General features: G+C 45.3%; 1 protein-coding gene across 1 annotated transcript in view; it reads right to left on the reverse strand.

Annotated features, from left to right (window-relative positions):
• LOC134213581 (uncharacterized) overlaps positions 1 to 11,949 on the reverse strand; it is a 33,935-nt gene that overhangs the window by 1,707 nt on the left and 20,279 nt on the right. Inside the window, exons 3-4 of the mRNA XM_062692759.1 lie at positions 11,567 to 11,894; positions 11,211 to 11,504 (exon numbers count right to left, since the gene is read on the reverse strand). Coding sequence (XP_062548743.1) covers positions 11,211 to 11,504; positions 11,567 to 11,894 — 622 coding nt within the window. The remainder of the gene's footprint in view (positions 1 to 11,210; positions 11,505 to 11,566; positions 11,895 to 11,949) is intronic.

Genomic DNA, 11,949 nt, shown 5'->3' on the forward strand with positions numbered 1-11,949 from the left:
GAGGTTTCCAAGCCTCTTAAAAGGAGGTTTCCGAGCCTCTTAAAAAGAGGCTTCCAATCTTCTATCTTGAAAGGAAGCTTCCAAACCTCTTAAAAGTAGGCTTCCAAACCTCTTGAAAAGAGGTTTCCAAGCCTCTTAAAAGGTGGCTTCCGAGCCTCTTAAAATGAGGCTTCCGAACATCTTGAAAAAAGGTTTCTGAGCCTCTTGAAAGGAGGCTTCTGGGCCTTTTGGAAGGAGGCTTCCGAGGCTCTTGAAGGGGGGCTTCCGAGCCTCTTGGAAGGAGGCTTCTGAGCCTCTTGGCAGGAGGCTTCCGAGCCTCTCGAAAAGAGGCTTCTTGAAAGCAGGATTCCGAGCCTCTTGAAAGGAGGCTTCCAAATTTCTTGATAGTGGGCACGGCCACGAGTGCGGTTAGCGACGTCAAACGTCTAAACGCATGGGTTGTGGATTCCCGCCCCCGTAAGAAGAAAACTTTTCGTAAAGCGTAAAAAAAGAAAGAAAGGAGGCTTCCGAACATCTTGAAAGAAAGCTTCCAAGCCTCTTAAAAGGAGAATTCCGAGCCTCTTAAAAGGATGCTTCCGAGCCTCTTAAAAGGAGGCTTCCAATCTTCTATCTTGAAAGAAAGCTTTCAAGCCTCTCGGAAGGAAGCTTCCGAGCCTCTTAAAAGGAGACTTCCAAGTCTCTTAAAAGGAGGCTTCCGTGCCTCTTAGAAAAAGGGGTTTCCAATCTTCTATCTTAAAGAAAGCTTTCAAGCCTCTCGGAAGGAAGCTTCCGGGCCTCTTGAAAGGAAGCTTCCAAGCATCTTAAAAGGAGGTTTCCGAGCCTCTTAAAATGAGGCTTCCGAGCATCTTGAAAAAAGGTTTCTGAGCCTCATGGGAGGAGGCTTCCGAGGATCTTGATAGGAAGCTTCCGAGCCACTTGGAAGGATGCGTCCGGGCCTCTTGGCAGGAGGCTTCCGAGGCCTCTTGGCAGGAGGTTTCTGGGCTTCTTGGAAGCAGGCTTCCGAGGCTCTTAAAGGGAGGCTTCAGAGCCTCTTGTAAGGAGGCTTCCGAGCCTCTTGTAAGGAGGCTTCCGAGCATCTTAAAAGGAGGTTTCCTAGTCTCTAAAAAGGAGGCTTCCGAGCATCTAGAAAAAAGTTTTCTGAGCCTCGTGGAAAGAGGCTTCCGTGGCTCTCAAAGGGAGGCTTCTGAGCCTCTTGGAAGTAGGCTTCCGAGGCTCTTAAAGGGAAGCTTTCGAGCCTCTTGAAAGGAGGCTTCCGAGCATCTTGAAAAAAGGTTTCTGAGCCTCTTGGAAGAAACCTTACGAACCTCTTGGAAGGAAGCTTCGAGCCTCTTAAAAGGAGGCTTTCGGGCCGCTTGGAAAGAGGCTTCCGGGTACATCATCAATGGAGTGATATAAACTTCTTAACATGGTCACTACCAACGTCTATTCAAATAATTATATCATTTGCTTATTCTTCAAACTTGTACCCTACCAACCATCCAACTCCTTGACATCTATGAGGGCGTCGGTGAGTCGATGGCCCCTCGTTAAGTAGATGTCATATCATCATTTCCTTCCCTTCCCTAGTAACGGAGAAAATGGGCGTGGCATGCAATGGTAGCATTCATGCTTTATCATTTTGGACCTCCAATTGGATTGCTATTAATTCCCAAATAGGAATGCATAAGCAATTGGGGTAAGAAAGCTAAAGAATATACACGACAGCTATCAGTATGCAATCTACGAAATACTCCGTTACAACGCAACGCTTGGAAAGAGGCTTCCGGGCCTTTTGGAAGGAGGCTTCCGAGCCTCTTGTAAGGAGGCTTCCAAGACTCTTGAAAGGAGACTTCTAAGACTCTTGAAAGGAGGCTTCCAAGCCTCTTGAAATGAGGCTTCAAAACCTCTTGAAACGGGGCTTCCAAACCTCTTGAAACGGGGCTTCCGAGCATCTTAAAAAAAAAGGTTTCTGAGCCTCTTAGAAGGAGGCTTCCGAGGATCTTGAAAGGAAGCTTCCGAGAATCTTGAAAGGAAGCTTCCGAGCCTCTTAGAAGGAGGCTTCCGAGCCACTTGAAAGGAGGCTTCCGGGCCTCTTGAAAGGAGGCTTCCGGGCCTCTTGGAAGGAGGCTTCCGAGCCTCTTAAAAGTAGGCTTCCGAGCATCTTGAAAAAAGTCTTCTAAGCCTCTTGGAAGGAGGCTTCCGAGGATCTTGAAAGAAGGCTCCCGAGCCTCTTGGAAGGAAGCTTCCGAGCCTCTCGAAAGAATGCTTCGGAGCCATTCGAAAAGAAGCTTGTGAGCTGCTTGGAAGGAGCTTTCCAAGTCTCTTGCAACGAAGCTATTTAGCTTTTCGAAAAAAGCCTCTCAAATGGAGGCTTCCGAGCCTTTAGGTTCTAGATTTTTATCTCTCTTATCATATTACACAATTATCTTATTAAACTTTATTAGTGAGTGTTTAGGGAACATCCATAAATTACGTAACGCTTTGTGAATTTCCTCGGAAATTTTTCAGAAATGTATTACAAAATCTAATAAAAATGAATTTCTGTCTGTCTGAACCTTATAGACTCCGAAACTACTGAACCGATCGGCGTGAAAATTTGTATGCAGAGGTTTTTGGGGCCGGGGAAGGTTCTAGAGATGGTTCGAGACCCCTCCCTCTTTTGGAAAGGGGGGCTCCCACACAAATGAAACAAAAAATTCTGCATAACTTGAGAATTAAGCAGAGAATAAATCAATTTTAGGCAAAACGAAGTTTTTCGGGTCTGCTAGTACAAAATAAATAAGGATTTTTCAAAGTAATTCCTGGAGGAAATTCTGAAGAATTTTCTGGATCAATTTTCAAATGAATTTTCGGATGATCTTTTAAAGGAATCGCTAGAGGAGTGTCCATAGGAATTATTAGCGTAATTTTCAAAATTATTCCTGGAGGACTTATCAATATGAGTCCCCGAAAGAATTCCTGGATCCGGAGACGAGCCAGCCAGAGCCAGCCTAGGGCTGATAGTCTCTTTAAAAAAGACAAAAAAAAAAATCCTGGAGGGTTTTCAAAAGGAATTTCAGAAGGAGAACCTAAAAGATTTTTGACAAAAAAAAATAAAGGAATTTGTGAACGATTTTGTCTAAAGAGATTTTCGAAAAAAATCCGAATGGATTTTCCAAAGGCATTCCTAAAGTAAATTTCAAAAGAATTTTCAAATGTATTCTCGAAAAATAAAAAAAAATTCAAAGAATTCCTCAGAGGGATTCAAAAACAATTTCCCCAATAAATTACTTTGGTCCACACAAATTGAATGTTGGCCACGCGAACAGGAACGACATTACCAATTTCATACTTTTGCATCAACTGGTATTTCCGAACGAATTTCTAAAGGAATTTTCAATGGAACTGCTGAAGGGGAGCCCAAAAGAATTTCTTAAAATAGGGTAAAGTGCCCACTAGTGGACCCCCAACCAATAGTGGACCCTCCAGCCATTTTTGCATTATTACAGCACAACGCAAACATTTTGTTATGAAATTCCATCGGGAAAACCTACCTTACGGATGATTTGATTACAAGCATTGGAAATGCTATGGAAAGTAAAATTAAATGATTTTTTACAATTATATAAAAAATAAACACGAGAGTGTCCATTATAGGAATATTTTGGGGGGTCCAGAATAGGAAAGAAGTACGTCCCGAAACGGAACATAAAAATCAAATGAAGTGAAGCAAGTGAAGCATTATAGGGAAGCAAATTCCTATTATGGACCCCCAGGGGGTCTACTATAGGGCGAATTCAGTCAGACCTTAAAATGTTAATTTCAACGAATAACGTCGTGTATTTGAGTGTTTTATGTATGTATCATATAATAATAATGTGAATGAAATGAATAAATAATAATGTATGTATCGTAAAGAGGAGATGCAGAACTTGATATTAGATGTCAAGCAGAATTAATATGTTGAAAATTTCTACTCCTTATGACAAAAAACGCAAAATTCCGCTACTAGGGGGTCCACTATTGGGCATTTTACCCTATTTCTGAAGGAATTCCCAAAGGGTTTTTCTAAAGTAACTCGTAAAGGAATTTACAAAGGCATTCCCAAATGATTTTCTGAGGGGATTTTCGTTAGAAGTGCTAAAGGAATTCCAAAAAAAAAAAAAATCACAGAAAAATTTTCGGAACAATTCCTTTCAAAGAAATTACCGAATTAACATCCAAAGGAATTCTTAAATGCAAAAGAATTCTAAAATTAATTCCCCATACAAATTCTAAAAGAATTCTTTTAAAAGTTTTAAAAGAATTTCTGAAGAAATCTCCAAAGTTTTTAATGGAGGTATTTCCGAGGGATTTTCTCAGGAAATTTTTGAAGCAGCCCCTAAAGCAATTTACAAAGATATTTGTAAGGGAATTGTCAATGACATCTCTACAGGAATTTTCTAAGGAATTTCGTGAAGTGTTTTCTAAAGTTTTTGTAAAGATATTTCGGAAGGAAATCCTGGAGCTAGTTTCGAAGGAATTCCTGAAGGAAATTCCGAAGTAATTTTCAGAATTCCCCTTTCGAAAAAATATCTGAATTCATCCTTTTCGATTCAAAGGGATCTCTGGAGAAATTTTCGAAGGAATTCCTGATGGAATTTTCGGTTGAATGGCTGGAGCAATTTCTGGATGAACTTGCGTAGGATTTCTTAGAGGAATTTCTTAAATAATTTACCAGAATAAATGATGTGAGGTGTGGAAAACGTGGAAAATCAAGGAATCTTGTTTTTACAGATGAGTAGACACCCTGGAAGGGCTTCACACTACAGGGCAACCGGGACTTTGTCCAAGGGCTTGACGACCCCTGCTAATGGGCTCTGCGAGTTTGGGGAGCTGCTTATGATGTGATGGGGTTCGGCAGTGAGCTCTGATAAACCCCTTGAAAAAGCCGCACGTGTCCGCAAGTAGGCCCTATCAAAGCGACCGTGTGCCGCTTAAAGTGAACAAGCCCAGCAGGAGTACCAACTGATACACCAGGATTGATGCCAGTAAGATCCTGATTATGGTACACTGGCCGCATGTATAGTGACTATGCTTTTGGATATTGTAATACTGTGAAAGCGAGGGCTGACAGTCGGGTCATTCTATTAACTTTGTATGGCAGAGTGACACCGACCTGAAACGGTGAGTGGGCTAATGGCCAGGCTGTTTTCTATCTCATGAAACCGTGGAGGGACTTCTAGCATGCTGTAAAATCCTGTCACACTACCTATTGGGTGAGAGTAGGCTCAGATGTCCTTTACGATTGTCTGAAGTTTTCGTTATTTCGTGAAACTTTCCTATTCGAATTAATTTTATACATCAAGCTTCCCACAAGACTTTGAGGTCTTTTGGAGGCGTCCGAGCCTCTTGGAAGGAAGCATTCAAGCCTCTTGAAAGGAGGCCTCCGATCCTCTTGAAAGGAGGCTTCCGAGCCAATTGAAAGGAGGCTTCCGAGCCTCTTGAATGGGGGCTTCCGAGCCTCTTGAATGGGGGCTTCCGAGCCTCTTGAAAGGAGGCTTCCGAGCCTCTTGAAAGGAGGCTTCTGAGCCTCTTGGAAGGAGGCTCCCAAGCCTCTTGGAAGGAGGCTTCCGAGCCTCTTGAAAGGAGGCTTCCGAGCCAATTGAAAGGAGGCTTCCGAGCCAATTGAAAGGAGGCTTCCGAGCCTCTTGAAAGGAGGTTTCCGAGCCTCTTGAAAGGAGGCTTCCGAGCCTCTTGAAAGGAGGCTTCCGTGCCTCTTGAAAGGAGGCTTCCCAGCCTCTTGAAAGGAGGCTTCCGAGCCTCTTGAAAGGAGGCTTCCGAGCCTCTTGAAAGGAGGCCTCCGATCCTCTTGAAAGGAGGCCTCCGATCCTCTTGAAAGGAGGCTTCCGAGCCTCTTGAAAGGAGGCTTCCGAGCCAATTGAAAGGAGGCTTCCGAGCCTCTTGCATGGGGGCTTCGAGCCTCTTGGAAGGAGGCTTGAGGCCTCTTGAAAGGAGGCTGAGGCCTCTTGAAAGGAGGCTTCAGGCCTCTTGAATGGGGCTGAGGCCTCTTGAAAGGAGGTTTCTGAGCCTCTTGAAGGAGGCTTCTGAGCCTCTTGGAAGGAGGCTTCCAAGCCTCTTGGAAGGAGGCTTCCGAGCCTCTTGAAAGGAGGCTTCCGGAGCCAATTGAAGGAGGCTTCCAGGCCTCTTGAAAGGAGGGTTTGAGGCCTCTTGAAAGGAGGCTTGAGGCCTCTTGAAAGGAGGCTTCCGTGCCTCTTGAAAGGAGGCTTCCGAGCCTCTTGAAAGGAGGCTTCCGAGCCTCTTGAAAGGAGGCTTCCCAGCCTCTTGAAAGGAGGCTTCCGAGCCTCTTGAAAGGAGGCTTCCGAGCCTCTTGAAAGGAGGCTTCCGAGCCTCTTGAAAGGAGGCTTCCGAGCCTCTTGAAAGGAGGCCTCCGATCCTCTTGAAAGGAGGCCTCCGAGCCTCTTGAAAGGAGGCTTCCGAGCCAATTGAAAGGAGGCTTCCGAGCCTCTTGCATGGGGGCTTTCGAGCCTCTTGGAAGGAGGCTTCCGAGCCTCTTGAAAGGAGGCTTCCGAGCCTCTTGAAATAAGGCTTCCGAGCCTCTTGAAAGGAGGCTTCCGAGCCTCTTGAAAGGAGGCATCCGAGCCGCTTGAAAGGAGGCTTCCGAGCATCTTGAAAGGAGGCTTCCAAGCCGTTTGAAAGGAGGCTTCCGAGTCTTTTGAAACGAGGCTTCCGAGCCTCTTGAAACGAGGCTTCCGAGCATCTTGAAAGGAGGCTTCCAAGCCTCTTGAAAGGAGCCTTACGAGCATTTTGAAAGGAGACTTCCGAGCCTCTTGAAAGGAGGCTTTCGAGCCTCTTGAAGGGAGGCTTTCGAATCTCTTAAAAGCAGGTTTCCGAATCTCTTAAAAGCAGGTTTCCGAATCCCTTAAAAGCAGGTTCGCGAGCCTCTTGAAGGGAGGATTCTGAGCCTCTTAAAAGGAGGTTTTGCACATCTAGTATCTTTGTTGCACTCACTGTATCCTGAATTGTATCTCCTAAAAGTAACCTTCCATGACCTGATTAAAAGTCACTACAGTCGACTCTCCACATCTCGATGTTCTATATCTCGATATCTCTCCCTATGTCGATGGTTTTCTCAGTCCCTTCGATCTAAATATATTTGGGCTTTCTACACCTCGATAACCTCCCTATCTCGATATCTCTCTATCTCGATGGGTTCTGATCATATTTTGTTCAGGATTCACTTTCCTTATGTCGATATGTTCAAATTTTTAGGCTACTAGACCATCTTTGGGCAACAACAAACACATCAACAACAGGAAACGACATTTGTTTTGTTGTCGTTTTTCATAGCAACGAGCTTTTTTGAATCTAGTACCCATTTCAATTTTCCTTCCATTGCTCGATCTCTCCCTATCTCGATGGTCCCTTTAATATCGAGATGTGGAGAGGCGACTGTATTGGCAGGTCATCGTTTTTAATAAAGCACCATTTACCAATTACAAATCTTGAAATGACGCTTCTGAGCCTCTTGAAGGAGGCTTCCAAGTCTCTTGAAAGAAAAATTCCAAATTCTTGGTGGGTCGTATCCGAGTCTCTTGAAAGGCTCTCTTGAAAGCCTCTTGTAAGGAGGCTTCCGAGCGTCTTGAAAGGAGGCTTCCAAGGCTCTTGAAAAGAGGCTTTCGGACCTTTTGAAAGAAGGCTTCCGAGCCTCTTGAAAGCAGACCTCCGAGTTTTTCGAGCCTATCTAGCCGAGATGTTTTTGAAAAAGGCCTTCCGAGCCTCTTGAAAGGAGGTTGACAAACTTTTTGAAAGAAGGTTTCGGAGCCTCTCAAAAGGAAGCTTACGAGTTTCTTGAAGGATCCTTCAAGTCTTCTTCAACGAAGCTACTGAGTTTTTTTTGAAAAATTCTTTTATGCCTCTCCAATGGAGGCTTAAAAACTTTTAGATTCTAGATTGTAGTTGCTCAACTTTTTGCTCTTTTGATTTTTTGTTCCAGAGCCCTTCATACACTATACTGGTTGTGGTGGGCAGGATTCGATAGATTTTGATTTACTGATTGCCGTGCATATTATGTTCAATACAAAGTTTTGGAATCTAAAATTACACAATTATCAAAAATTATTCATTCCACGTCGAGCATCCGTGCGAGACAGTTGTAAGTCCGCGTACGATTCGTTTCTTTTTCGTTTTTTTTTCAAGTACAGGTTTTTACCGATCATCGTGAATCGAAGTGCTGACGAGCCCGTTGGTCTAGTGGCTACAGCTTCTGCCTTATAAGCAGGAGGTCATTTTCCAGGCTCGACCATTTCCTACTTTGTATTTCTATCTTAGTTCTTTCTGTGTTTCTCGTTCTACCAAAACGGTTCCTACTGTTATAACCTTCCACACAATTCCAAAAGCCTCCCGTGGCACCTATGAGAGGTCGTAGAGTTCTCTGCATCTTTCTTAAGTAGGTGTCCAACTAACCATCCTTTCCCTTCCTCAGCATTCGCAATTACGTGACCAGGACAGATCTCGACTATTGGAGAGTGCAATGCTTCCATAACGGTAACGGATGAAAGCAATGCTACTTTCATATAATAGTCTTGGCTTGTATCACCTACGAATTTGTGCGAATTGCTCAATGCTAATGCTAATCATCGTGAATCGAAGTGCTTTAATGGAATTGGTGCTTAATAATTGAGTAGCCATTCGAGTTTCCGTTGATTTTTGCAAAACAACGCCTAATTTTGCAATTTCATCGGCGTCCATCATCACTAGGTGCAGGCATAATCGTCCACACCGACAGTCCCATCACCAACACAGACGTTGAGTGCGGTGCGAACACCAACAACAACGTGCTTGGCTTCGATCGCGCCACCGGCGAGTGACCATCCGTCCAGTGTGTGCTGCCAGAACCGTTGGCCGGCGACACAGCAGTATCCACTGTAGCTCCCTCTCGTTGTTTCCCCTCTTTTCGCCATCTTATTTGATTATCTAAATATATTGCGTTTGTGTTTTTTTAATTCTTTTTCACTCGTCTTTCACTGTGTTCGTGTTATGTGTCATTTTGTGTCCGCAATGCACGAAGACGAAGATGGCGGGGGAACTTCGAATCCCCTGTTAGATGTTTTGTTGCAATCTGGTGTACCAAGTAAAAACAGAATGGACACTAGCAACGCAGTTGTTTCCCCTACAAACCCCCGCCACAAGGCCTACCCTCCCGACTCTAGTGGGCCGTACGTTGTTTTCTTTCGACCCAAAGGCAAACGCTTGAATATCAGCCAGATCAGCAAAGATCTGGAAAAGCGATTTTCGTCTGTCACGACTCACGACCATTGACATGGTTGGGTCCAGTAAGCTTCGCGTCACGGTCAGAGATCGCAAACAGGCCAACGAGATTGTGAGCCTGTGAGCTGTGAGCTTTTCACACTCGAATTAGGTTCTGCAGCGTCTGTATCTAACCTCAAACTGATGACAGATTAGTAGTACTCCGCGTTGGCCTCAGGGGCAGCCAACCAATCACGAACTCGAACCTTGTCGGAGTCAGTGGAAAGTACTATTGAACTGTCAAAAAAGTTCATTCGACGAGGACCGAATTCATTCGTGACGTCATGCTGCAGAACCTAATGGGGCAGTGCGCCGAATGAACTCTTTGATGTTTGAGCGGTGCGCTGTTTACTAAAAATGAACACCTTTTCATACACCGAATTCATTCTAAATGAATTTTGGCACCGCTCAAAAGTCAAATAATGAACCTATGCACTGCCCCATATAAGGTTTATTTACCGTCAGGAGTGTGTGAGATCGCGGGGGTGGTGACGGAGGGAAGTATGACATGCGACGATTTGAAACAAGGTTTCGGTCGTTTCAAGAACGTTTCTTTGCCTCCTGTTGCGATACTGGATTGCAAACAAATTTATTCGGTGTCACAGGAGGGAGAGAAGCAAATTTATTCCTCGTCTGACTTCTCAGGTCTGACTCTTTCTGTGTCACTTTTTCCGGGTCCGCACTGCCTGACTACGTAGTGATTGGCAAACTTCGTTTACCTGTTCGGCTGTATGTACCGAAGGTGATGAATTGTGTTAATTCCAAGCAGCTGGGTCACACCGCTAAGTACTGCTGCATTAAACCTCGCTGTGCATCATGCGGAGAGAAGCATGTGGAGGACGCGTGCAAGACGGCACCGAAATGTGTCTATTATAACGAAAGCCCTCCACATGCTCTTGAAGCTTGCCTAACGTGCATACAGCAGCGAATCCACCAGAAGCGGTCTGTTCAGCAGCGTTCTCGGCGAAGTTACGCCGAAATGTTGAGGAAGGCCGCTTCTCCAGTCGTTTCTGACACCATCTACTCGTCTCTTCCTTTCCAAGGTAGCTCTGACTCCGAGGTTGGAAATGGGGTTCCCTTTGTTTTCAATGCCTCAACGAGGAAGAGAATAAAACAGAGCCAGTGACCCTCGAAAAAGCCTAGAAAACAGCCTTAAAGTGAGCCCCAATCCAACATGGTCAAATTCGAAGCGGGTGGAAATACTCAAAAACGTTCAACTTTTGTGGTTTCACATCGGGATGATCGAGAGTTTCCACTGCTTCCGGGAACATCTAAAATCCCAGAAGCCCCAATTTTTGCGATTTATCAGCCGGAAAGAGAGCATAGAGAGTGAGCAGAAGAGTTCCCGAGCGCTCCAATGTTCACACTTTCAGGCATCGTGGAGCTCATCTTCAACTTCTTTAATGCTCCCGACTGTGTGATTAGTCAAAACTGTTCTTCCTATTCTGACTCCTCTCCTGAAGCAGCTGGCTTCAAAAATGCTCCTCCTCGAATCATGTGTATCCTTCGAACTGTACAATACTCAGAGGGAATCTAAAAAATGGTGTGTGTAGCAGACGCATGAATCACGAGCTCCCTCAAGTGTACAAAGCAGCAAATATTGTGAATCGTATAAAATACGGCTGGTATATTTCAGTGAGCTGGTCATCTAGTGCAGATGTCGGAAGAAAAAATAGCGAAAACAACATTCAACAGAGAACGGGAATGAGGTCGGCGACATCGTGGAAGGAAATTGCTGGTTGTACGGATTTGGGGGCCCTAAACGTTCGGGGAAACTGGAGGAACATCGCCCAAGACCGACGATTATGGAACTCTACAATACGCCTGGAATAGGTGTATCGACGCTGTGGCCAATCAGGTACCCAGGTAGGTTGACCGTGCCGATAGCGACGAGATGCTGTTGCGTGTGATACCGAATTCTCAGCCCATTTCATAACACTTACCATCATGGCGTCCTCATCAGTCACGTCATCACCGGCGTAGATGATCTTGATGCGTTCGCTCCAGTCCACACCGAACGCCGTCCGCAGAATGTAGATCGATGCTCGGCCCTTGTTCCACTGGACCGGTGGTTTCGCTTCCACCGCGCAATGTGCTTCGGTGACGCTGAAACCGTTGTCCGTGATCAAGTGTCGTGCCGTGTTGACAAGATCGTTTCGCAGTTCGTTCGGCGTTTCCCGGTAGTGGAATGTGAGCAGGGCGCCCTTGTTCTCAACCCAGGCTCCGTGATGGCAGACCTGCGTTGGTAGGATAGAAGTAAATCGCATCGCACAGGACCAGTTCATCGGCAAATGCTTACCGTTTCTTGCAGGGCTTTCAGTAGTTTGGTCATTTTACCCTCGTATTCCATGGGCATCGGATGGATGAATTTGCTTCCATCTGGGTGTAGAATTTCCAAACCGTGATTTCCGGCGTACGTGATCCCTTCGATACCGACCATGGCTTTGACGTTGTCCACATTTCGTCCGGAAATGACGGCTACGTACACGTCCGAGTGGTTCGATAATCGCTGAAGTACGTTCTTGGTCTCTGGTGGAAGTGTTGCCAGATCCGGGTGGGGTGCTATCGGCGCTAAGGTTCCGTCGTAATCCAACAGTAGGGCCAGTTTGTGATTGTATCCGACGTAGCTGTGAATAAAGTTTATTATTAGTGGTTTCAAAGACATGACGAAAAACAACCTAC

The sequence above is a fragment of the Armigeres subalbatus genome, chromosome 2, assembly GCF_024139115.2.
Source record: "Armigeres subalbatus isolate Guangzhou_Male chromosome 2, GZ_Asu_2, whole genome shotgun sequence".
NCBI lineage: Eukaryota > Metazoa > Arthropoda > Insecta > Diptera > Culicidae > Armigeres > Armigeres subalbatus.